Below are 27,056 nucleotides of genomic sequence, written 5' to 3'. Positions count from 1 at the left end.
CCACAGAAAGAAAGCATCTTTTCTTCTTCACCATGCAATGTAATAGGAGCTGAAGGGAAGGTAAAAAAGGCATAATAAAAAATTGACAGGCATCACATGGCAACCCTGGTCCAAGAGGACAAAGCCTGACATTTGTAGTCATCATCAGATTAAATAGGGGACACCAGGTGTCAATACTGAATTCTGAGCAGGCCATTCTAATGATGATGGGATGGTAAGGAAAAACTTTCTGAGTTTGCTGAGGTAATCTAAAGCCCAGGAGCTGGAGGAATAAGAATTCTTATTACCTTGTTCTAAAGAGTTTATTTTAATGTGTAGTGTAATGCCCTGAATTCTAACAGGGATATCTTTGGCATTGGAATCTGAGCCTCTGAGTGTTCTGAAAATGCCTATTCTGCTGGCTACTCGTACAAAATAGGAGAACAGTGGTTTGATTAATTTTCTCGTTTCAGGAAATGGTAAATAGATGTCTAGATGGAGATCTGAGTAACATTGTGTGAGGCATTTCTACAGCCTTTATCTTGAAAGGCAAACTGGTCAACATAGGTACCCTGTCTTATGATTGGATGTTGTTTTCCTGCGCCCCACTGGAAATTCACTATTGCTCTGCTGGTAACTGGAAGCGTAACCCAATTGTGCTGTGTAAATTTCTCCTGGTTTTTTTTAATCCCTCTTTGTTAAGAACAAACTGTTTGCTTTGTGAACCAATCAGGAACTGGCAGTGAAACATCTGGCTTAAACAGCTGCTGGCAGAGGAATATAACAAGTAGCAAACACTGTGTTAGGGTTGTGATGGCAAGGAAACATTTCCTTTGGGAACAGCAAAAGGAAGATATGTACTGATGCTCCCTTGCCATTGCAACTCTTGCTAGGACCTGATGTTGGATATACACACACAATCTCTTGGAGAATATCTATTTACTGTGTAGAAAAACTGGACAGGTGTTCATTAAAAATGTAACCCACGATTTGGCCGTAAAATGCAGGGCATGGCTTCCCCAAGTGTTGCAGAGATATTTCCTGTGTGGACATTCTGGGCTGAGTTTTAAACACAGATATGTGATCAGGTTAATGGAGCAGCAAAGACATATTTGCAGCTGGAAGCAGACAGCTAAATAATAATAATAAATCAGTAAGTAAATAAATAAAATTCAAGCAGCTCTCTTTCTGAATGCAATTAAGGAGCTGTGTCCATTCAATCAGTGTAGTCACTTTGCATTTGATGAAATCCTGAGAAGTGGATGTAAATAATTCTTTGAGAACATAGCTGACTCAAATGTCCCTTTGTAATGATGGGAAACATGTTTTGGAATGAATTTCAACTTAGCTCACTGAATCAGAATACCCAAGGAAGTGATTCTTTCCTTCAAGGCTCTTGAGTTACTTTACACATATGAAAGTAAAAAATATATCCAGCCATTTGTCCTAAGCTTTATTCTTGACACTTCCCCTGCTTCAGGAGGATTTAATAACCTGTAAGAAAGGGATTTGACTGAGTTTATTACTATTATTATTTTATTCAAGTGGTATCTCCCAAACTGCTGCTGCAGCAAGATTACTTTTGCTTCTTAAGGGAGAGATTAGGTCAATAATAAAACACTGGGATCTTTGAGCCTCCACTGTCTTTAAAAGTTTTCTATCCTGGAGATTTTTTGTGGGATGTAAGTATAGTTTATAGCAAAATTCATAATGGATGCAAACTAATTTACATTGGAACCTGTTCCAAAACATTGTCATTGCTTCAAATAACATCCCTGCTGAGACGGTAGATGTGAGTGGAAGTTGGCAAAGGGAAAAGAAAGAAGGAGGAGACCCCCTGAGGCACTCCAGGAGAAACAATGATGTAACCTGTCACTGAATTATGCGAGGAACTGTTAGGCAACTTGCTGTGGGCCATGACAAATCATCCCTGGAGGACCCCATAGCATGAGCAGAAGTAGCTGTGAAGGAACACCATGAAAGCTCAAAGCTGTTGCTGTCTGTGAGGCTGAGTGGCTTTGGGCATTTATCTTCCTGACCCTGTTAGATGAGGAAGACCTGGTGATTATTTGTCCTCTGGAGTAAGGCAAGAGCATAAGGATTTATTAGAGTAAACAGGGATCTTGGAATAAATGGTGACAGCAAATCAGTCTCTGACTACTGAATCATCCTATTCCTTTTGTAGGCCAACAGCAGAGATCTTTAAATTAGGTTAATTCCTGCTCGTAGCCTTTCTCTTCCAAAGGGGAAATTTAAACTCTATATTGGAGAATCTCTCTAACATGGAAAAAAAAGTCACCTATTTCCTTTCAATGTCCATTAGTTGTTCTTTGTGACAGATTGAAGAATCATTTGGGGAGAGAAGGATTGAACTTTGGTGTCTTTCTGCCAATTCAAGATAGAGAGCTCTACCCAAAGAGTAGTGCCAGAGCCATAAGTTAGGACAGCCCTGTGGCATCCTATTATCTTCTCACTGCCAGGCCAAACACCCCCTTTTGGCAGTGCTGGGCCCAAGTCCTCCCATTCCAGCAGCTTTCTGGTGTCAGTGATAAACAGTCTGCTCACAATGAAGGGGCTTGGCATTCCTTCCCAAGTGCTGTAGCAGTAGGCAATGCATCTTGTGCCGTGTGTGCCAGCACTGTGTGAGAACAGGAAAACCCTTTCCAAGGGGAACTTTGCCTCAATGCTTGGCTGATTAGGCAGGTAAAGTGACAGACCTGTAAGAGGCAGGAAGGGAACTGGCAGCTCCTCAATTACCCTCATCTTTATCTGCAAAAGACCTCCTGGCCTAGTTAATGTCTTTATGTTACTTAGACAACAGTTTATAGTAGAGCAGCTCCTCTTCTTCTGGAGCTTTACACTTGGAACAAACTGAAAGAGAGGAGGTGTATTTGCAGAGGATGGTTGGTAGAATATTTTTTGTCTTCTTTGATAAGACAGCTTTCAACATTTTGGGTACTGTTGGTTTTGGCTTTTTTCTTTCAAGGCTTGCTTTAACTCTTGGAGATGTAGAGAGATGGTTATTTCTGTGTAAGAATGAAATGTGAAATTCCTGAGCAGCGGTGGAAGCTTGAAATGAAACCCTGCAATGGGGAGACGTGTGCTGTCACCCATGAGATCTCTTTTGAGTCTCAGCACCTTTTTCTTCTCTAAATGTTAAATGGGCTTAACTGGGGGATACAGGAAGGGAAAGATGGCATAGCCACATGGCACAGGTCAAAGCTACACAATAAATGAGTGTTTGAGTGGCTGTTAAGCACTAAATAAGTCCTTTTAAGTTTGTTAATGTCTTCTAGTGGTGAATTTATCTTAGACTTACACTAGCTGAATGAGAGCTTTACTTGTACCCTTTAAAGGCTGCACTCAGAAGGAGTCACCAAAATGGATCATTTAGGGTCAACTTGAATATTGAGGAAGGAATGAATTTATGGGTTTGCATGTAAACCACCATTCTGTTATTTCATCCTTAGCATCTGTGAATGATTTGATGCAGCATTTCTTTTGAGAGCAGCCATGCTACAGAAGACATGAGAATCCTTCTCTCTCACAAATGTGAGAAAAGGGCACCATCCCAATCTTTAATCGCTGGACAACTGGAATCATGAGGGTTTTTTTTTTTTCTCTCTAAAGTGATTTTACTTTGAAATTCAATGGTTATGTTTTTGTTAGAAGACTTAGCACTCACCTCATCACCCCTCCCTGGCTGATGGTTTAAAACCCTGTTCTGTGACTTCTCCCAAGGAAGTCATATTCACCTGACTGAAGTGCTGGACTGAAACCACACTGAGCACTTTCAGCTCATTTCCACACCTGTGAAATTAGTGTTTTACTACTGTTTACACACAATTGCAGTTACTGCCTTGCTGCTCAGCAGCAGCTGGGGCTGATGGCAGGCCAGCTGCAGCCTGCCACAGCCACCGCTGGAGAGCCAGCATGTATAGCAATGATATAAGATCCAGCCCTACAGTTCCCTAATTGCAGCTGGGATTTTGCAGCTGTGGAGTCACACCATGAGAAATACATTCAAAGCTGCAATTCAGTGAGCATGCTTTTCAGGCCAACAAATTTGCCTTGTGAGCTGGAGAAAAATGAGCTCTATAGACCTAATTCTTCTTTTTTTTTTTATTCTTTTCCTGGTTGCAATCCCTTTTTTGCTGTCTGTCACTGGTAATTTTCAGTGCTCAGGAATAGAGATAAGCATCCTTCATGGCATCCTTTGAGGACCACTAAGTAATTGCTTTTCAGGCTGTGAACAGCTTAAAAAAAACCCCTATGAATGTTTTGCTCTCTTTGAATCATCATTTTTCCATTTTTGTCAAATGTTTACTGTGCAATCTCAGGCAAGTCATTAAACTGTTTTGTAGTTACTTTACCCATCTATACAGTGATGGCAGTAATACCTTAAAGAAGCTTTTTGGGCTTAATTTAATGATTATATAATTGTTTGAAATGTTCCAGTGTTAGTCTGAAAAGAGATGGTCCTATTGAAATGGAGATTTCACACTGAAAGTACATTCAGTGCACTCTGAGGGAGGATAGGGATGCTTAATTTTTTTAAAGAGGGTCGATCTTTATTTTGGGCAGTCAAAAATGGCAAAAAATATGACTGTTTTGGTGTACTTTTTTCCCCTCACTAGCAAATTTTTGTGATCAAGCTCACCAGCTGCTCAGAAAAATCAACTTTTTGGAAAACTATTTATATTTTTCTCTGGTTATAAACATTGTTATACCTAAACAAAAATTACAGCTATTAAGCATCATACAGCACTATACAGCATTATTAATTACACAGTGTTATTGGAAAGAAGCTGATCTAGAAGGGCAGAAGAGTGGTCAAAATTTTAGCTAGATCCTATCTTGTAGGCAGCAAGTGACTTCCCTTGCTTATAAATATTCTAAAAATACAAGAGAAGCCAAAATAATTGGCAACCTTGTACAACCTTTATTCCACCTGATCAGAATGGCCTGCTTGAATATGCACATTGATTTTTGTAGGGGATATTTCTGTGAGCTTATCTGTATCGACTAAATGCTATGCAGCTGAGTCTTTATTCTCTTTTGGGTCTGAGTGGTAGAATTAGCTCAAAGAACAAGGAATCCTGAAGAAATTAAAAAAGGAAAAACACTATTGGGTATAATCAGAATTATTCTAGAGACTTCGTTAGCCTTTTGTTGGTATTTTAAGCAAGCACCACGCTTGAAATTGAGGAAATTTTATTAAGCAAGCACCATCTTGAAATTGAGAATATTTTATTCCTCTGCTTTTTTAATGTGAGTCTACTGAGAGAGACACTATAGTTACATCTGCATGGAAAACAATATCCTGAAGTTTCCTAGCAGTGACAGAGCACTGTCTTTTTTGGCAAAGAGTTTTGAAAACCTCTTGGTTCCAAGCTGGATCTTAGCACTGTTTCTCCTTAGAGGCAAATGTTGTGCTGCCCTGTAAGTGCAGTACAGCAGTGCTGTCATCCACTTGTTGAGCCTAAATGTGTATTAACAGGTAAAATGTGTTCAGCTCTTCTACATAGATATGTAAAATATTTTTCTCTATAAGGAGATTAAAATGAGTTTTCTTATAGGCAGATAAAAACTGTAGCCCTTGGTTGCTGGTTTCTATAAAGATAAACAGCATGGGACTGTTCTTTGGCTGCTGAGTGCATTTGGCTGTTCTGAGTTGCATCAGCCAGGAGATATAAATTGCTTTTAGTGACACTGTGTCAATTTTTATCCATAGGCCTTCTAAGAGGGAGAGCTATAGCTGTAGGTTGCCCGTCTCTCTGTCTTATAATAAGTGATATAGAGGTTGCATTACAGCTCTCTTCTCTTTTCCTTTTCTCCACGTCTAAATAAGGGGCTCTGTCAGCCTGGTACTTTGTCATTTACTTTCCAATGAAATATTTCAATTTTTGATCAGGACCTGATATTCTTAACTCACTGAAAAGGGGCAGTTCCACTTATCTGAAAGATTTTTAAACATTTTTCTACCAAATGAGAGGCTGATCACCAATTTTCTTCATGGGTGTCGTCATGATTATCCATCAGTCCCCATACATTCAATATAAACATTATACACAATTTGTACCCCTTTAAAAGATGATTCTTCTAGTATGTTGCATTAAAAATGAGTGTGTGGAGGGGTTGTCAGGGAAGAGATAAGGGGAAAAAGCCCAAAATATTTGGATAAAGCACTGTATCCTCCAGTCTGGAATACTGCTGATATCTTCTGAAGCTTCAAGCTTCCTGATTCGTATTAAGGAGAGAGTTAAAAATGAATGCTAAGTACCATAAATTAGTTGACCCAATCCATTTTTTTTTTTTTTTCAGGAAGCTAGTTAAGAATTTCCTGACTTTGGAAGATGCTGAGTGCTTGCAACTCTATTGAACTTCAATAGGCTATGATGAATAGCTCCATATTTTGAAAAATCAGGTCATTTATTTCAGTATTCAAGTAACTTCACTTTACAAATCTGTTTCAAGAGGGAATTTTTTGATCGTACTAGTCCCCAATTAAAATTTGTCAATTGCTATGCAAAAGCAGCTTAGATTTTTTGCTCACATGAGTATATATGAACCACTTCCATGCATTTGTTCCTATCTAGTGCCCTAGTTTTTCTTCACTAGAAACTTCCAGCAAGACTTGGAGTGTTAATGTGTTCAGCAAGGTACCCATTGCAAGTCTCTCAGCTCCCCTGAGATTGTGATAGCACCTCTTAGGAATTTTAAATCTTCCTGTGCATCCTGAATTCTCAGTCCCAGCTTTACTTAGCACTTAAATGAGCTCTCTTAAAACTTTGTCCAAGTCTTGCTAGGGTTTGTGAAGCTTTCTGGAAAATTTGTTTGTTTTTTTTTTTCTTTTTCCTCTGACAGGAATTCTATCTGCTACTGCTTGTAATATGTGTATATTTTAATTTTTTTTTTCCCTGACTGTTTTGCAGTGCTCTGCAAGCCCATCAGGTTTCTCTAGTGGATACTTTATTTTAATAAGTGTGTATTGAATGCTTCGTTTAACTTTACTGTTTTGAAGTGCCCAGAGACACCATGCTTGGATGAGCAGTTATGTAAGTGCAATTTGTTGTGGTTTTTTTAGTATCAGAATTAGGATTCAGCTGAGGTTTGAAGGCTCGCAGTGCATGTGCATGGGGGAAAGTAAACAAATAAAGGAGAGTTTAGTGCATCTACACACCTAACCCTGAACTGCTTTTCTTCTCTGTAACAGCTCTGCTCACTGCAGCTCAGTCTCTCACATGCCCTTCCAGCACTCTGCAGTGGCTGTTGCCTGATGTTTGAGGATGCACTGAAGGATTAGACTGATGCTAGCAGAGGGCTGAATTTGTTTTGCAGAGAATTCCAGATGCAGAGCTGTTATCTCTTTGTGTCTCCTCGCCATTATCATAATTCAATAATTATTGCTTGCAAGCCCACCCTGGTGAACGGATTCTTTATTGGTAACACTTTGTTGTTTGCAGGCTGGAGGTGTGGCCTTGGTAGCTGCAAGATTTCATGCAGGGACAATTCGAATCCATCATTTGTCTGGCATTCCTAAAACACATTCTTTCCTTTACCTGGGCACTGGAGGAAATCAATCCTTCCTGTGCTCCTCTTTTCCTGAGACACTTACAGAAGGATTGTAGAAGGAGAGATGGTAGACACAGTTTTGAGCAGGAAGGTCCACAAGAGAGTGAGTGGTGTTTGTTTGTTTGTTTGTTTGTTTTTTTTTTATTATTATTACTATTTAATTTCTTTTTTCAGTAACTGCAAGGACTTATTAAAGCACTTGCTATGCATCACTTTCTACCTATTGCAAGAAGTAGTGTCCAGTTATGGTAGTGATGGTATTTTTAGCTCTCTGCTCAAGTCCCTCAAAGCCTTAGTGGTTTCCAGCAATACATGAGGGAATCAGGCACAGTGTTAGCCAAGAGTTCACAACACTGGAGAGCAGTATTATGTGAGAGTAGAACATCAACAAAGAAGACACTATGTGCTGGCAAAGAAAGAATTCAAGGTCTGGTAAAATGGAAAATAACCACATCCTTCCAACGGCAAGTGGAATGTATAACAAAAAAATAAAAGGAGGTGTTTTCGTCAGCTTTTTGGGGAGGTTTATTTTTTTGGTGTGGTGTATGCTGTTGGTTGTTTTGGGGTTCTTTTTCCTGTTTTCATAGAATGGCTTGGGTTGGAAGGGACCTTAAAGATCATCTATTTCCAGCTTGTCTGCTTTCAAATGGAAGCTGGATTGCAAATGAGTCTGATCCATAAATATTGTTCATCTGCACGGAGGGGAACATTTATTGCAAAGAAAGCAAACAGTGTTTTTATAGGAACTCCTGAGTCCTCAGTGGAATTCACAGGCAGAGTTAGAAATCCCATGTCACGAAGGAGAAATATAAAAAGCCGGGATTCATATGTCTCACTGCAGAGTAACCTGTGAGGAAATATTACTACATAGCAGAGAGATGATATTTGCTGTGCAAGTAGCCTGTGAGGTTAGTAGAGGTGAAGTCCCATAAAGCTACAGCCCCTATAGTGGGAATTTCTGATGCTGGTGAAGATATAGCTGTAATGTCTTCATAATTATATTGAGTTTACAACAACTGGGAAAAAAGGTCCAGTGGGAATGGGAGAAAAAGGGGAAACCCTTCTAGGATGAGCCAGAAACACAATCCAGTGTTATCTTCCTTAGCCAGCCCACTACTGCCTTGCGAAGGAAAGAGTTAGCAAGCTTTGCACTTGGGTTTGTGTTACTTTGTAAGCTGAAAATCAGCATATTTCAGTTAATTCTGCTTTTTCAGAATTTTATAATTTATAAATTTAGTAATTTATAATTTACTAATGGAGGAATTATGTCAGCCTGTGGCCAATTCCACCATAAATCACAGCAGCCTCTTGTGAATTGAGGTCCCTTTTTGTGGTCCTACACTGGAATGAATGACTTGGTCACACAGTAAACCCATCCTGTGCTAAATCTTTCTTAGAGAAGAAAAAGAGCATCATTTTTGACCAATGGGGTTTAATACTGAAGGATTAATATGTGAGCCTACTTAGCATTACAGGGGACAGCCAACACTGCCTGATCTAGACCAGCCGTGCTTTAAATATTTTTTTTGGTAAAGTTTATTATTAACCTCTCTTCAGAAATCAACACAACAAGTTTGGCAGAACAACCTTTCAGCCTCCTACAGGGCCAAAAATATATGTGCTCAAAAGCATCTTATTTTGGAACACCACCACCTCATTGTCATGCAGGTGTGCCTTGCAGAGACTTATCCCTGCTGCCTGTTTTTATTGAAGATGGCTGAGGTGATGGAGAATGGGACATGTTGCACCTAAGATGAGGAGGAGTAGCTTCAGTCTCCCTCACCTTCATCTCTCTGAGGTCTTCTTGGCTTCTGTCTCTTTTTTCCTTTTTTCTTTCTTCCTTGCCAGCTGACAGGTCACTGTCCTGCTTTGCTGTGAGGTGTCAGCTGGCTGAAACAAGCCTGATTGCCACACAAAGCTGGGGAGGTGCCAGGGTGCTACCTCCTCGACTACCTGGCTAAGGATGGGTTCTAGAAAAAACTGTTGGAGATCTGAAGTCAGTGGAATATATTCTTTTTTTTTTTTTTTTTTTTTTTTTTTCCTGGGCCTTCACAAAACCCTTGCTTGTGATTATCACTTATTCTATGATGCCAAGCTTTGTCCTCCTGCATTGTTTGTTTTGCTTTAAGTTTTAGAACAATCATCTGCAAATTGCAATTCTTAGTGCTTGTTTATATGCAGAGATTGCACTGATTTAACGAACAGATTTTGAAATCTACTCAGTTAATTCAATGCAACCCATATGTGAGCAATTAGCTTAAGTCAGTTAAGAATCCTCTTCAGCTCTATGGATACAAGCCACATTTAAAATAAGAAAGTCAGGATACAGGAATTTGAAACAGGCTAAAGGACATAAATTTAAAAGTAAAGTTTTAGTTAATGTGATATGCTTTCATCAGCTGTCAGGTTCTATTCCTAGTTTTTCATTGATTTACTGCTTTGTTGCACGAGTGGCTTCACTTCTCGATATCCCTGCCTGCAAAATTAGGATTTGCTTACATCTCTTGTAGGAGGATGTAAGTGGGGCTGTTTGGGAAAATGTTTTTCAGGATTCTTTTGTTTATTCACCCCCTCCCCATGGAAAGCTTAAGCTTTTCTGTGAATAATGCATGATCAAAACTGGAGCCAAATCTTCCCATTTAAAAACAGTACTTCCATTTGGAAGTGTCATCACGGTGCTGTCTGGGAGTTGTTTGGCTGCCCTTGCCAGGCTCTTCCAGCCAAACTACAACTCCCATGTTGCATTATATTTCTGCATCTCACTGACTTGCTGCCATGGAGTCTTGATGTTGCATTTAGGGAAAATGTGCCCCCCTCAAGGACATGCTCTGAAAGAGAGGTACCCGAGAAACCTCAAATTCATGTTTTCTAAGACATCTCTCTTAACCAGTTCTGGTGTTTTGGATAGTACAATTTGAGGTTTTGACAAAAAAAATTCAGAGTTTTGAGGGGAGCAGGTGTTGGATTGACGAGGAAAAGTTAACATTTTCTACAAAAAGTCGATACTTGTTATAAGAGCTGAAAATTGACATTTCCACCCAAAACCAGTGGCTGAGAATGTTGTTCTAAGGCTTTTTTAAACGAATGATATCTAGAGTATTTGAAGATCCTCACAAGAGACTCTTGAGATGACCCCATGTCATGGGCAAGGACCCAATTTTTATTTGCTCCTTGATAAAATACCTCAAAACTTTAATTACTTGAATTTTTCTCGTAGACAGTGCAAAGTGTGGGCAACTGCAGGTGAATGAATGATCTGGTATTTAACGATTACTGCTACTACAAATAGAAATAATAGAAATGAGCTGGGCGTCCTTTGGTGTGGAACGGGGAGGGAGGGTGGCTCCTCCTTGACAATGCTGTTTGCTCACCTTTTCAGCAGATCAGGTGAACTCCTTGTCTTACTTGATTATGACATTGGCAGCATTAGCTGGGGCGAGGCAGATCTCGTTCTGCATCTCCAAGTGATTTGTGACCAAGTGTGACTTAATGAAATGTGTCCACAGAGAGAAAAGGAGCTCTTCTATCAGAAGCAGCTGAGCAAGGATAGAGATATGGTACATGCACGGAACAGGAAGAGCACAGATTGCATCATTTATCTTGGGAAGCAAGGAATTGTCCGTTGCGACAAAATCAGTCGGATGCAGCGAGTGAAACGCTGAAGGCTCATTACGCTAATTAGTATCAGTGCTCAGCTGTAGGGAGGCAAGAAAAAACTGGCAGAGTGATACTTCAGGATAACATTTGCCCAAGAGGAAGCATTGTGCATCATGGATTCATCAGTCAGTGCTGGGAGGGGAAGGTGGTGCAGCAGCCATGGGCTGAAATGAGACAAGTCCTTTCAGGGGCACCCTTAAATTGGTTGGCACCCAGGTAGAAAGTGTCACTCAGGACATGGGTCTGGCACTGTGTGTGTGTGTGAGGTGCCATTAAAAAAAAAGAGAAGAAAGTGATAAAAAACTTCCTCTTAAAGGCCTGGTGATAAAATGAATAAGCAGCATTTCACAGTGCAATTGAAAAAGCTTCATTGTTTGGTACTTTATGGGGGTGTCTTAGGAGAAGCTGACTTTTTGGCCTTGTTTGTTATCTAGTTAAACAGTGCCAGCTTGCCTTGGATCTCCAATGGTAACTGTGGTCTTTAATCTTGATAAAAAGAGGTTTGGTAGTAAGATGTGGTGCTAATGAGGTTGGAAGACAATTAACATTGCAGTAGGTCATGCATAAGAAAGGAGGGGAGTGTGATTGTGACTTAGGAATGAAATACATGCTTGAAGAAAAGAGATATGGACGAGGGATTGTAGCTCCTGGACTCCCAGCTCTTTTGGTTATGTCAGGAAGGCAAACTGCTCTTGAGCCTGGTTTTGTTATACACATTTTAGCATTCATGTTGCAGTCAGAAGGAAAGAGAAGGATGGGCAGTGAATTGTTGTCTGCAGTAGTGCTGATGAGAACTGTTTCATTGTAAAGCCTCCAAAATTTGCATTATTCTGGTGCTATTCCATTTCTAGGATAATCATTGCCATCACAGGGTCATACCAGGATGCAAGGTAGCCGTTATGGTTACAGCACATGGACTTGAACAAAACCAGAGTCAAAGACAGAAAATAATGGTTCTATTTCCTGACACCCTCCATTAAAATATAAAGGAGGGCTTTGCTGTTGCTGCTGCTTCCTCACATCACCAAGTCTTGATCTCTGGAAAAATTTAAAATTAAAAGAAATAAAGGATTTTCTATCCATCTTATTTTTTTTCCTTCATGTTGCTCTGAGTTTTCTGATTGAGAAGACCAAAACACCTTAATACAAATGTTTCAGCTTTCATCCTAGGCTGCTGTTATTTATAAAGTCCAGCATGCTGTGTCTGGTTGAAGTTGCCTCATGCTGCTCAATGGCATCCTGATGTTTACTTGTGCCTGCTGCCTTTTATACAGATACTCTCATCCTGCACTGGTACTGCTGTCTGCTTTTAAGATGCGCAGTGAATGGTGATTCTCCTGTCTACATATCAAACATGATACATCCCTTTAGATTTTATATTTCCCTGTGCCCCAGGTGCTGTTATTATCAGTCCTGACATCATTCATTCAATATGATGGCTCCTGTCTTTCCTTTTATCTGTTATGGACAGGAGACTGGGAAACATTTTATCTTCCAAGCACAGCAACATATTTTCTTTAAAAAGTGACTTTTCTCTCTCTCCATTTCACTCTTTCTTGTCTAATATCTTGTGTATTATTATTATCCCCAATCTCTTTACTATGCAATCCTGTTCAGTTTTGTTTTTCCAGTGTTTCTTTTCCCCGGCCATTTTTGTACCTTTGTGGGACACAGGCTCACTGCCATCAACTGAAAGGTTCCATTTAACTTATAAAGCCTCAGGTTAGGACTGGGTAGGATCTCTCCATCCATACACATGGCTTGTGCAGAGTTTTGTGTAGTATCTGAGGTTACTTTGCCCTCAAAGACAAGGATGTCCTGGCTGTTTAATAGTAGAGAGGGCAGGACTACAACAAACAGATCAGATTTCTGAACAAGAGAAGCTCAGTTTAACTATTTTGGGTATCTCTTGGGTTGAAGATACGTAGCAATTATCAGAATTACGGGTACTTTATATAGAGACACAGAAGTGGGGGTTTTTAAATTGGAATTCTTTCTGGCAATTGTTTTTGTAGTCTTGCTAGTGCTGCAAAGGAGAAAAGACATGTAAAGTGTTTAAAGGAAATATAATAGCTTGGAAATGTGTTGTAAGAAATGCCTTTGATTTGTGTAGTGAATTTCATTAAATCCTGCCAAACATTCAAAGCCAGTTTCAGGTCTCCAGTTCCTTTATTTGCTATCAGCACTCGAAATCAGCTTAATATTTTACCTTCACCCTTGGCTGCAGAGCATAACGGGCAAAACCATTATCTATGCATGTCATCACTATCAGGAAAGACAGAGAAGAAATGAAGGGATAAGGAGAAACAGGACTGGCAGGGAACAGCCATGTTCAAAAGTAAACAGATTTTAGCAGTATGAAGGAAGGACAGAGCAGGGTGGAAAAAATCAGCCTCTTGTAACTAAATTTAAATTCTGCATCTCCTTAAGAGCTGTGGATCCAGCCAAGCTGAGAGCTAATATTTAAAGGTTTATATGAGCAGAGATGTTAATCTTTGAAGGGACAAAGCTGAATTTTGTCCCCTAGCTCTTGGTTTTATGCAGAGATGTTACCTTCTTTCCATACAGTTCTTAAGAACTTTCAAATTACTGTTTTAGAGTTGGATTGCACTTTTTAAACTTGCTAAGCACAGCAGCACCTGTGGACTGCAGAGCTGGGGATTGTCTTGTCATAGTCACCTCTGAAAAAAATCACAGTTTGTGTCAGAGCAACAGAATTGGTAAATTGTATTATGGACCTGATTAGGAGTTTTTCTCATGTGACAGATCGTGGGATTTCTTTGTATTTGCTGAAGAGATAATGAACATTTTTATAAGCTTTTAGTTTAGTCTGAAAAATAAAAATTGAGTTTGGTAGTGGTTTAATGTTAGTCTCTATTCACTGAATCCTTTTAGAAGCAATTTTCAGCTGCTGTATTTCTACTCCCCTTTATGCTGGACTCTTCTGGTGTGTACTAAGGCATTTTAGCAGAGGGGAGTGTGGATGGTTTGAGTAGGCATAAACTAATGTAGATTCCCACAGGAAAGGGGGGTATAGTCGGTTTGGTGGGTGACCTATGGCATTGTTGAAGACTATTTCTGTGGGTCTGAAACAACAAGACTCCCTTCTGGTTTTTCTTCTTGATAGCAAATTAAAGCATGGGAATTCAAGGACAGCTATCATTCTTTCCTTCAGAATGAAAATTCTCTTGTTATTTTCAATCAGTTTTGCTCCCTGGTACAGTTGTGATGGAGGAAGACATCACTGTCTTATTCAAGGAAGCGTTTGGGTTTAATTTTTTTTGCTGGTCACATTGGATAAAAATGAGTTTCTTTAGGCAATTCAGTGACTTTTTCTGTGGCATTGTACCTATCAAAGGCAAACTGTGTAAGCACACAAATTCTTGGCAGAAATACAGCTGCTCATCTCAGTTGAGCAGCTGTTGTCCTGAAGATCAGGGGAGGTGAGCCTAAAGGTAACTTTATCCGAAGAGCCCTTAAGAAACACAACAGAAACTGTCATGTTTTCATGCAGAAGTTTTGGCAGAAGCCTCCCAGCAGCATTTGTTGACTTCGCAAATGTTAGCTATTGCTAGTGTTTTCTGATTTGCTGTATGAGTAACATGGGAACTATGGATTATGAGGAAATAAGGGAATTCAGATAACTGAAACTAGAGTAAACTTGGAATGGGTCTTGTGGTGTTGCCAGAAACCCCAAGATGTCATTAAAGACGCTGTTTTTCTGCATTAACGATGTATAAAAAATTCTCAGTGAATCTTATTATTTCTTTGTCTTCCATTTTTAACCAGTTCTCCATTATTCCCTTCCTCTTTTTCTTAAAAAAAGAAAAAGGCATTCCTCCTTTTTGACCCTTTTTTTCAAGCATTAGGCAAGACACTGATAATGCCCCAGATGCCACGTGCAGCACACCCTAACCTCTGTCAACACAAAAGCAGAACCCATCTCTATGAGTACATTTATATTTTAACTTGCTTTAGGAGGTTGGTGCAGCGAAGCTGGGTGCAGCTCCATAGCTAGAAATTCATCCAACATTTAGGATATTTTAATTTTTTTTGAAGAAGAAGCATCCCAAGTTTACAGTGCCACCAGAAGCATTCTAGTGGATAATTTGGAGATGATGAAGACCTACCACAATATCTCATAGGCTGGAGGGTTGATTCCTGAATTTTATCACCACACTGTGATTTGAAAATTATCAACCAAATTATAACAAATCCTTTGAAGAGTGTAAGGCTCTGATCTACATAGTCACTAACAAGGGAGATTAGTTGAATTTTTCAAAATTGCACAGTGCTGTACTGCTCCACATGGTCAAATATCCTGCACAATCTTCCACTGATCACTGAGTTAGTAACAGAATGTGTTGTAACTAAGAGAAACGTTTCCTCAGTGCAAATCTGGGATCCTCACTTAGCTTTTTATCCAGCCTTTGCAGTGAAGCTGGGTAATTGTTCTACATAATGCTCTAGCAGGCACCATGATCTCTGTGATGGGCTTTAGATAGAGACATTTCCAGTGAGTAGAGAAGCTTAAATGAGACACCCAGCTCATCTCATTTAAGTACATCCATATTTCAGACTGGTCAATGAGGTTTGAGTGCCTGTCTTCAATTAGAATGAGTAGAAGTTGTACATGCTTGTTTGCTCTGGGGGTTTTGAGAAGCCTGTGCTCTTTGCAAGCCGTGTGAATTTCATAGCACAGAATTTAGAACATTTCTGAAGACTTTTTTTCTACATGGTCTTTTGATTTGTGCCTCCTGAGGTAAATGAAAACCTACATTTATGCGCAGGACTGCAATTATGTGAACCTTAGAAGGAAAGGAAATTGTAAAATTCTTATACTATAATCACCTGTGAAATAGAACATGGATTATTGGTTCATTCCAGCTCAGTGTTATATAATAAAACCATTATATCTGTGTTCTATGGACATTCCCCATCCTTGTGCCAGGGCTTGCCAGGATTGGAAACACTTTGGAATCAGCTGTTGTTTTGGCAGTTTGTGATGTGTTGCTTTCTGATTTCAGCCACCGTTGTTCGCTGAGTGGGGATGATCTCAACAGGCAGTGGCTGACACCCAGTTCCCAGCTCCATCCAACAATTTACCACGCCAAAGGTCTCCTCTATTACCTGCGCAGCATCGGCCGGGCTCCTCTGGTGAGTCTCTTCCAGGTTCTTTTTGTGGGGTTCTGTGAGTGGATTGATTATTGTACTTGTGGGAACAGTCTTGTTACGGAGCTGGAGTGATTTGGGAGCATCACGTGCTGTTATGCTTTCATCTTATGGAATTGTTTTGAAAGCCTTGAATATTTATTGTCTCTTGAATCTTCTAACCAGCAACTCCAAATTTCAGAATCCCTGTATACCTGGAATAAAGATGAGAAAATGAATTCCTTAAAGCTCTTTATATCCTCAAAGCACTCCAACTAAGCTAAATATTATGAGTAGGTTATTGCTATCTTCATGGAAGCGTTAGGAGAAATTCCAGAAAGATTTAGTCTAAATGGGCTATGCTGAAGCCCATGCAATCACAAAAGCAGAGGAAGCAGCCCTCAAAGGGTGTGAACTTCCATGCTGCTTTGGTGATGGGAAGAAAAGGACTGGGTTTTGGGGCTACCATAAATTCATGAGATGGGTCTCGTCTCAAAGCTGCAACTGGGACAGGGCTGGGATCCATCCCATCTGCTTAGTTACCCAGCAGGAGGAAAAGATAGTTCTGAGACCTCAGGAGGAAAACCACAAGGAGCTTCACATGGTGACAAACAGGTGTGGATACATGGACTGGCAGGTTTGTTGGGGATAGCTACAGCAGGCAGGAAATGTCCAAGTGCGCCAGAGTCCCTCTGGGTTTGGTGAGAAAAGCCCCAAACAGGGTGAAAATGTCTGTGAGCTTCTCTAGGAGAATTCTTGCAGTGATTTGGTTTTTGTCTAAGCTGACAGCCCTGAAATTTTTCTCTGTAGGCTGAGGAATATTGTGGAAACTCATCTTAGAGTTGCAGATTGAGTCACCAACATTTTCCTTTGGTTCAGAGCAATGTAGGATGAGTCTTGTTCTACCTTGTAATTTGCTGTCTGGCCTCTTTTAATACACAACCCTCCTTGTCATATTCAGGTGCATAAAGTTGAATACTCGGTACAAGTTTTTCATCAGTGTTGAGTGAAGGGAGACTATTGATTCTACCATCTCCCTCACTCACAGACTGTGTGTCAGGCTTCATAAACTGATTTTCCTTTGCCTTTGAAGAGTGCATTGATTTTAGTTTATACATTACCAAAAATGCCTTTTCCCTCCTTCAGAAGAGAGCTTGGGGTGTGGGGGAGGTTTGTTTGTTTTGTTGGGTTTTCTTTTAACCTCTGAGATCCCATAGAGCTAAATTCACTGATAGCCAAATGATTTCTGTGAACTGATTTGGTTTAACTTATCCCAGGGATGTACAAACACTTTTTCTTTGAAGTGATGAAAAGCTGCTTGAAGGAGAAAAGCAAAGAACTTTAGCAGCCCTTCAAACCAAAACCCACTTCAACTCTTTAGTTAACAAAGAAACATCCTGTTAAGTGCTGGGGTTTTTTTGCTTCCCTTTTTGGCTTTGGGAACCCTAATGGGAACAAGGGACTGGATGTGCTGGGATATTGCAGAGAGTCTCATCTCTAGTGAAGAGCAGGATGCCCTAAAGGGGGAAAGAAGGCTCTGAGCAGAGTTTGCTGCCTCTCAAAGGCATTATTTCAAGCTTGGAAACAAGCATGGCCTGCAAGGATGTACTCATTGAGAGGAGAAAACCCCTAAGCATGTCAAAACTGGCATTTAATGTCCTGTCACAATGTTATTAAGGGGGGAAAAAAAAGACTTTACATGAAAAAAAAAGAAATTTCAAAAAATTCTGTTTTCCAACAGATTTTCTTGCTTTCCACTTTATTTATAGCTTTTCCTTTATTTTAAAAGGTACTTGGTTCTGTGACTCATAAGGAGGGTTGTTTTTGAGCTAGAAGGCAGTCCTTACCTTTAGGATGATCAGTGCTGATAAATAACTTTAAATAGATTAAAAAATTGTGCATGTCTTTGAGTCATATCCCAGTGAGTGTAAGCCTGGGAGTCTGACTGGTTTGTGTGTCTCAGTGTCCCAGCCATATGGAAGGACAGGCTGGAGAAAAAGCACTGGGAGATGCCAAGTTTGTTCAGTGTTTGCCCAGACATATCCCAGGAAGAATTCTGTTTTGGGTGCTCAGACTCCAAGATATCTCTTAGCCTTGGCTGAATGGTGAGACATAAGCTACCCTGTCGTGTGAAAATCAGGCAGAAGGATGTACTATAGAGAATAATTGAGTATAAACATTGGGAGTGACTGCAGTATCCAGTCAAATTAATTAAAATGTGGTGCTATGCAACTTGCAAATAGAATGAAAGTGTTTTCAGTGTCACTGACGCTTCTACTGTGGAAGCTAGTGGCACTCAGGGAAAGATTCCATGGCTTGAACCAGCTGCCAAATTACAGAACCTGGCCTTGGTAATCATTTACCAGTAAAGAAGTCTCATTCCAGACCTGTCACTAAGGTTTCTTGAGGTGCAGAATTATAGACCTGCTGCTGATCAGGCAGCCCCACTCTCTGATCATCCCTGTGTGGTTTCTGATAAATAATATTTTAGGCAGATAATATATTGGTTTTTGTGTGTTGTAGTTCTGTAAATTGGTAGGTAATTGATACCCAATTGAGCTGAGTTCTCTGTCTTGAAATAAGACAAAAGCTGTAAAATCCTCTTTGATATTCATAGAAATACATTCTAGATGGTAACTCTCATTCACCTAAGCTATGACTGTATTGCTGATAGCTTAGATGAAACACTAGCTGGAAAAATGTGTCGTTAAGAGAATTAATAAATGCAGCTCTTTGGAAGGAGGCATTCCAGGATAATTGTGCGTGGATCAGAGTTGTTGCTGGGTAGGTGACTGTTCACATGCTTCAGGTGTGGAACCTGCAGGCCCCCACCCCACAAAAAGATCTGGAGATGAGTGGTGGTATGGGAAGGGAAGCTTACAGGACAGAAAAAGGAAGCAGCAGCATGCAAGTTATGGGATGTGTATAATTGTCCATCTGACTGGTTATTATGTGTGCCTCAGCCTCTCCAGTCAGCACTGTCAGAGGAGCTGGGAGAGTGTACGTGCTCAGATCCCAGATAAATAAACTCCCTGACATGCTGCAGCTAAACTTAGTTACTGTAGAGCTGGTAAATAAGCAAGCTAGGGAAAGTCTTGCCCTAAGAGTTGGTGGAAGAAGCTCATGTTCTCCATCTGTTTCTCCCCTCTCATGTATGTATTTAGGTAAGGATATGGGTGGGAGTGTTGATCTGCAGGAGGGTAGGAAGGCTCTGCAGAGGGAGCTGGACAGGCTGGATCCCTGAGCTGACAGTGAGTGGATGTCAGACTCTTCTCCCAAGCAGGAATTGACAGGACAAGAGAAAATGGCCTCAAGTTGTGCCAGCAGAGGTTTAGATTGGATATGAGCAAGAAATTTATTCTCTGAAGGGTTATCAAGCATTGGCACAGGCTGCACAGAGCAGTGGTGGAGTTGCCATCCTTGGAGGTATTTAAAAGATCTGCACTTGTGGCACTTGGGGACAGGGTTTAGTGGTGGCAGTGTTGGGTTAATGGTTGGACCTGATGGTTTTAGAGACATTTTCCAACCTGAATGATTCTATGATCCTATTTTTTGCACCCCATATTCCTCCCCCATCTCTACATGGACCCATAATTTTTCTCCCCCTTCCTATTCATTTGTCTCCAACAAGTAAGTCCTGGAAAATTGTTTCAATGAAATCTTGGTGCTCCTTTCTGCTCAATAGTGAATGCTGGTTTAAAATGAAATAATTCCTTCTCTTTAGAGATTCCTATATTTTAATTGACAGATTCCTGAACATTCCTGATTAAGACATGGAGAATATATGTAACATCCACGTGTACACTGACTTCATATCTCAGAGGGCACTGAGATTGATTATTCTCTAAGACTTGGGTCAATATTTACCTCTTGGGTCATTAAATAGTGATTTTCATTTCCATGGGAATCAATATCTGCCTATAAAGGCAATCAAAACTTCCTCTAAAACTGGGAATGTGCCTTGTGCCTGGTTTATATGACAGCTGACACGAGAGATGGATTGGATAGACAGGTAAATTAGCGTAGAATGAGATTATTTGCCTTGAATATGGGTCATTTTCTGTGCTTGACTTGCAGGAGTTCGTGCAAAGATCTGACAATACCATTGCACAATTATATTTTCCTGAAAATTATGTAGCATGGGTTTTTAAGTTAAAGATGACAAAGCAATGATTAATCGCTTGGGAAGGCATAGATTTCAAATCTCGTGAGGATAAAGCTGGAATTCAGAGTTTAAAAACAGAAAGAGCCTGACAAATTGCTCCATTGTGGTATCAGGAGTTCCCATGAACCCTTAGGTCCCTGAGTTGCCATGGATTCTTGCACAAGTGTCATGTTTATTTCTGCTGCAGACAGAAGTGCACTAGGCTTGACTCTGGACCCCTGAGATCATGTCAGATCAAATAAATAAACCAAGATACAAGTGACTAATGAAGTCTGACACAGGTCAAAGGCATGGCCCAGAGTCTAAGCTTCTGCGAAGACACCTGAAACAAAAATATTGACACCTCCCTGCCATAGTCTAATAGTGCTTATTATGATGAACCAAGAAACCTTTCCAATGTTCAAGATTTTGCCTCGTTTCTTCCTCTCTGTAGGTGTTCTGTGACTACCATGGGCACTCCCAGAAAAAGAATGTGTTTCTCTATGGCTGCAGCATTAAAGAGACGTTGTGGCAAGCAGGCTGCATGGTTGACACAGCAATTGTCACAGAAGATGTTGGCTACAGGGTAGGTCCACTTGGTTCCTTCCTTCATTACCAGTCTGTATGTGCTTACATACTCAAAATATTTAAGATAGGGTCACCTCAGAAATTTTGGCAATAGGGTGCAAGCTTTCCTTGCTCCAGAGGAATAATGGTCCAGAGAGTTTAGTCACATGTAACATCCTCATGCACCAGGTATAAGGGACCCATCTACTGACAGTATATTTGCTATTTATTTCATTTTAGTAAAATGATGCACTATAACATTTGGCTGCCAGCTAATAGGATGGACATATTTTTGTGTGGTGTATAATTTCTAAATATACATACAATTTTGTCCTCACTACCCTTCCCATTATACAAAAATAAATGGGAATTATGTAATGTTAACTGAGAAAATGATGGTGTTCCACAGTCCTGCTCAACTGAATTTCTTCATCACAAAATGCTCCTGGTTCCACTGAAAACACAAGATAATTGAGTGGATGCCAAACAAATGTAACATAGTGAAGCTATCTCTAGAGCAAGCATTTGGTGTCATACCTAGGAATTTTTTTTTAATTTGAACAAATTCTAAATTCTATTTTATTTCTGCTTCATGGAAATTTCTTGTTCATCTAACTGTTCTTTGGATTTCCTTTTCGTCTCTCTTTTTTTTGTGTGTCTGTTTAAATTATATTTTCCTATTAAACAAGCTTTTTCAGGAAAAAAAGATTTTATAAGCTCCAATTCTAGTCTTAAAAAACGTTAATTTCACAAAGCATTAATTGTGGCCTTAAACTGATTATAGAGTTAGAGCTTGGATCACTCAAACCTGAAAGAGGTTGAAAAGTCTTTGTCAGTTTATGCCTCTGTAGAATTTTTGCTACTTCAGCATAAATACTCGTTATCCTTCCATGACACTGTCGTGTTTTCCGTGCTCATCTTATGGAGCTGCACACTGAAACTTTACTGGAGTGCTCCAGCATCGTCTGTGAGGGGTCCCTGGGCAAACATTGATTCCTGAGGAAAGCAGGGAAGGTTCTCACAGCCAGGGCATCTTTGGCTGTGTTTGAATTCCAGGGGCTTGTGAAGGCAGAGGAGGGCTCGCTGCTGCACAGGCAGAATTCAAATGTTACTGTCAGTGTTTGGAGCCTGACCTGAATCTGCAATGAGGAAAGGCTCCAAGGCTGTCCAAGAACACTCTGCAGTGGCCCATAAGAAAGGTTTTTACTGCTCAAATCCTTTCTTTTGCACTAAATGGGAGGTGAGTGCTTGCTGCAGGTCCAGACAATGGGTCACCCTCTCCCTGTTTAGGCTGGGGAAACTGGGTCTGTAGTGGGACACATCTGCAATTGCAAACTGGCAGATACCCAGCCCTGCCTCAGACCTGCTGCCTTGCACTGTTTGCACAGGTTTCTTTCCTGCCTCCTCCAGGTAATGGCAATTAATCTGGCCTCCATGATTGATTTTCCTCCCCAGGAACAGAAACCAAATACCTCAAGAAAATTATGGGTTTTGGAAGAGCCTTTGCCTCATACGTTATAGATTCAGCTGTAGCCCTTGGCAATGTACAGAGTCCTCCTTGCCTTTAATATTTGGTGGCCTTGGGTGCCTTGCACAGTGTTGGCATTGTAATCCCAACCTTTTGATAAACATTCCAGGCCCCTTTGACAGCAATCTCTGCAGGGACATTAGTAAAGAAATAAAATTCCATTCTTTTCGAATGGGATTGGAGGTTTATGGATGGGGTTCAGTGTGAGTGGAGCAGCTTCCTTTGCTGTCACACACGATAAATCCAGACGTGTGAGAGACACAGAACACAGTCACACTGCTGCACTATCATAAAAGCATCCTTTAAAGGGATGTGTTTGCACGCAAAAGATACTATTGAAAGATAATTAATGAGAAGAATCAATAGAGAAGAAAGAGCCATTAGTGTGAAATTCAGTGAATGCTGGTAAAATGAAAAGAATATTAAATTCGGGTTCGCTAATGCTTCTAAATGAGTCCTGTGTACAGAGACATTACTGTTATCTGCCAGTATTTTTATTTAATTAAAAGTAAAAGATTGATTATGCATGTAATTTGAATTTCTTTAAAAAGCTAAACTGGATTAGGGTTCTGATTATTGTATTTGATGTGATAAGTTTACAAAATTTTGGGTGTGGGTTCAGATAAGGGCACATAGAGTTCACATACAGTTTAACTAGGTCTCATGGTTGTGCTGTGGCTTATAAACACCTGAACTGTATGGTTCTGCTGCCTTTTTTTTTTACTTACTGCTCAGTCAAAACTCAGGAGAACCTGGAAGCTGTGCATGAAACTATAAAATGTTGTGATCTCCGTGCAGCAAGTGGCAGCCTGAAGTCAGTGCAGAAATGCTGGATGCTTTGTCAAAGGCAAGAAGTGAATTTTCAAGGTTTCTCTGTTCAGTGTGTCCACAGGAAAGAGAGTGCTGCAGTTCTCAGTAACACACTGGAGATCTTGGCTTAAGAGTGAGGCTTGAGGTGGTCTCAGATTTAAAGTGAAATTTTTTGCTTTGTTCCAGTTTTCTCTACCTCAGTTTTTTTCATCTGGAAAATGGACCTTTTATGGAACTGGAGGAGACCAGTGATGACTGCAGCCAAAATATACTGAAAAATGAAATATGTATAAATGAAAGATATGTACGGTTAAGTAGTTTACAAGAGATACTGCAAAATAATTTAGACCAAATATGTATCACTCATATCGAGCGTGTTTAAGGAAAAGACATTATTCAGTCACTTTCAAACCAAATATTCACATAGAGTGATGTGAAGTAAAGCCTGAAAGAACAGAACTACAATTCCTCAGAACTGGTGAAACTGGTGGTTACTGGAAAGTGAAATTAGCTGGTTGGTTGTCACTACCCAAACTGAATGAAATTCAAGGGTAAATGCCACTAGCCATATGTTGGAACTCCTTCTGTAGGATTCCATTTGGTTCAGGTGTTTTAAGAAAGCTGTCATAAAACAAATAATGAATGTTTTACTTTTGCTTGGCCTCCCCTAGGTGGATCAAATGGTGCTATGGCACGTTGTGGTTGGTGTAGCAGCACTGAAATTCAGACACACAGACATAACCCACGTGCAGGTGTATGTGTATATACTGTACCCAACAGTCCAGTCTATTCATTAGCACTAGGTGTGCTCTATGTAGCTGTTATCTGTTTTTATAGAGTGTAAAAATAACACATTTAGCCCTCTGTAATGACTAAGTAATTGTTGCCTCTGTACTGATGGAATATTTGATACTTCAGGCGTGTTTATAGACTTTGTAGAGAAATATAATTTTGAGAGTAAGAAAATCACTCAGGGCTAAGATGTGATATTTGCTGGTTTTATTATTACTTTTTATTGTGATTCTTTAAGTGAACTATATAAAATACATTGTTTAGACTTGGAAGAGAATATTTTGGTTTGTTTCACAATGCAAGTTAGTTAAATGCTGAGCTTTATTTTCACATAATTATGTGTGACCTTCTTTGAGAAAACACATCCCCTTTCTCTGCTCTGTACCAGCTTCAGACAAAATTCCTCCCATAACTCAATCCCTTGTCAAACCATGAATTTATGGTGGGAGGAGATAGAACTGTAGAGGGGAGAATAGGGATGTCAGGTACTGAGCTGTGATTTGGCAGCTCAGCAGGAAGGTCTAGGTTGGTTGAAGCAACTTGAGACCAAAAACTCTGACTTTAGCAGTCCCAGACTATTGGGTGTGCAAATGTTTGATTTTGAATGATATATGTCAAGTCTACTAGGAAGTTTGCATTTTAGTATTTGGAATGAAACAAATGTCAGAATCTGAGAGTTTCACGTGGGGTGGACATAATGCACTAGTTGGAGCTCTCAGTAACTACCTATGGATACATTTGATTATGGACACATTAAAACACAGGTCTCTGTGTGTGTGTGTGATGCCAACACGTTCACATCTGTGCCATTCATTTTCTCATAGACTCTTCCCAAAATCCTGGATAAAGTGGCCCCTGCATTTGTCATGAATAGCTGCAGCTTCCTGGTGGAGAAGTCCCGGGCGTCAACAGCCCGGGTGGTGGTGTGGAAGGAAATGGGGGTGCTGAGGAGCTACACCATGGAAAGCACCTACTGCAGCTGCAGCCACGGACTCTACAGAGTGAGTAAACCTTTCAAAAACCCTGTTCCACCCTCCTAGTGCACATCTCGTGAGCTTGGATGGTGAAGATGGCCACTGTCTGCTCTCTCCAGACTCGTGTAGTCAGAGTTTCTTTTCAGGGGAATCTCATTATTTTACCTTCCATGCCAGAAAAGCACAGTCCCTCTCTGAGGTTTCATTCAGCATTGAAATAAAAGGAAAGTCCAGTCTGCAGCCAAAAGCACTGAGCTGGAGAAAGGAATGTTTTGGGGATGATATAGGGCACTTATCCTTACAAGGGCTTTCACAGTCTCGTAATAAAAATTCTGGCAGGTCATATGGACATTTTTGAGCCTAATTCTAAGGTAATTAACTGGAATACTTGTTGGTACAGGCTCACTGCCTGAGCATTCACCTGGCTAAATTTAAGAGCCTGCATTGAAAAGCCTGCATTTAGAGTTGCCTGCTCCTGACAGGCAGAGGTAGCCAATCTAAGGCTACTTTTGACAGATGTCAATAAATTCAAGCTATGCCTGAGACTGTGATCTAGACAGACCCAAATTCTACATCAAATGAGGTTGGTAGGAACAGCTGTACTTGTACCAAATACATCAGGTGTCAGTCTGGGAGATTTTCTGGCAATTTTTAAGCATATGGGATAAAGTCTGGTAATTGTATTTGAGTGATCATAATTCTCCATTCATTCAAGTGATGACTTTTTTGCTTTTTCTTATTCCAAACCTGTTGCTTTCATTTGAAAGGCTTCTACATTCCACCTCATTTCTTCCACTAGGGAGCAATCCTTATCTGTACAACATTAATAAGCAGTTAAGGATCCTGAAAGACCCTTAAGGAAAGAGCCATTATTACAAATAACAATTAATTAATAAGACATTCAAATTATTATCTTTGCAAGCTCTATACTAATCCTTTTACCTCTCTGTAGCATGTAGCAGGAAGTATTCAGCTGCTGTTTTAACCATGCTTTCCTATACACACATCAATTCCAGGACAGGAAGGGCAGAAATAAAAAACAGCAGACAGTTAAAATCAAGAGAGTGTAATGCCCAGGGCAATTATATCTAACACTCCCTTTTCCTGAGAAGTGCTAATGGCTTTTTAATAGGCACCACAGGTCAAGACAGTGGGTTTGAATCTCTTTAGACAGTGGGGGAAAATCTACTTTGACTGAAATCAATGACAAAACTCCAAATGATCTTTGTGGAGGAGGATTTCACGGATTGCTTAGATAACTACAGTAAGATCTAAAACCAGTGACACATCAGATTGTGTCAATATCTAATGACTCCTTTTCCATCTGCATCTCTGGGGTCTTTAAACAAACTTGCTTCATTTGTGTCATTAGATGCTTAAAATAGTAGGAAGAGAAATATCTTAAAATGCATGAAAAAATTGTTTACTGTGTTCTTTTTTGTCCTCTTTATTGTCACTGATCAGGGCCACAAGCAGCCACTAAGGACAGGAAACAATTGACATATGAGGGCTCATGACTGGTGAGGGAATCCAGTGTTCCCATGGCTCTCAAGGAAGTCTGAAAGCTGTAAAGCAGTTCTGAAATTACCATTCTGAATGCCCTGAAAAGCTGAATCTTAGTTGGATCGTTGCATTATGTTTATGAGGTCACATATCCTTGTTTGGTTTTTTTTGAGGGTTTTTTTTTTTAGGGTTATGATTTATCTCAAAAATGGGGGGTACATGGATATTCACATTAGGAAGAATTTCTTCACCATTTCTCTATCATAAGGATAATAAAAACACTTTTTGCAGCTTCTGTTTTTCAGGATTTAGAGTATTCCCACTATTTTTTTCCCAGTGCACTAAGTACCCAACTTATTAGTATCGGAATATAATT

At 40.1% G+C, this 27,056-nt stretch overlaps 1 protein-coding gene across 1 annotated transcript in view; it reads left to right on the top strand.

Moving 5' to 3' along the window:
- Positions 1-27,056, top strand: part of AGBL1 (AGBL carboxypeptidase 1) — a 224,748-nt gene that overhangs the window by 78,926 nt on the left and 118,766 nt on the right. The window contains exons 16-18 of the mRNA XM_069026089.1: positions 16,239-16,368; positions 20,961-21,092; positions 25,028-25,204. Of these exons, the coding sequence (XP_068882190.1) occupies positions 16,239-16,368; positions 20,961-21,092; positions 25,028-25,204 (439 nt within the window). The remainder of the gene's footprint in view (positions 1-16,238; positions 16,369-20,960; positions 21,093-25,027; positions 25,205-27,056) is intronic.

This window comes from Aphelocoma coerulescens, chromosome 10 (genome assembly GCF_041296385.1).
Source record: "Aphelocoma coerulescens isolate FSJ_1873_10779 chromosome 10, UR_Acoe_1.0, whole genome shotgun sequence".
NCBI lineage: Eukaryota > Metazoa > Chordata > Aves > Passeriformes > Corvidae > Aphelocoma > Aphelocoma coerulescens.
The sequence above is the reverse complement of the archived record's forward strand: the minus strand, read 5'-3'. Positions and strand labels throughout refer to the sequence as shown.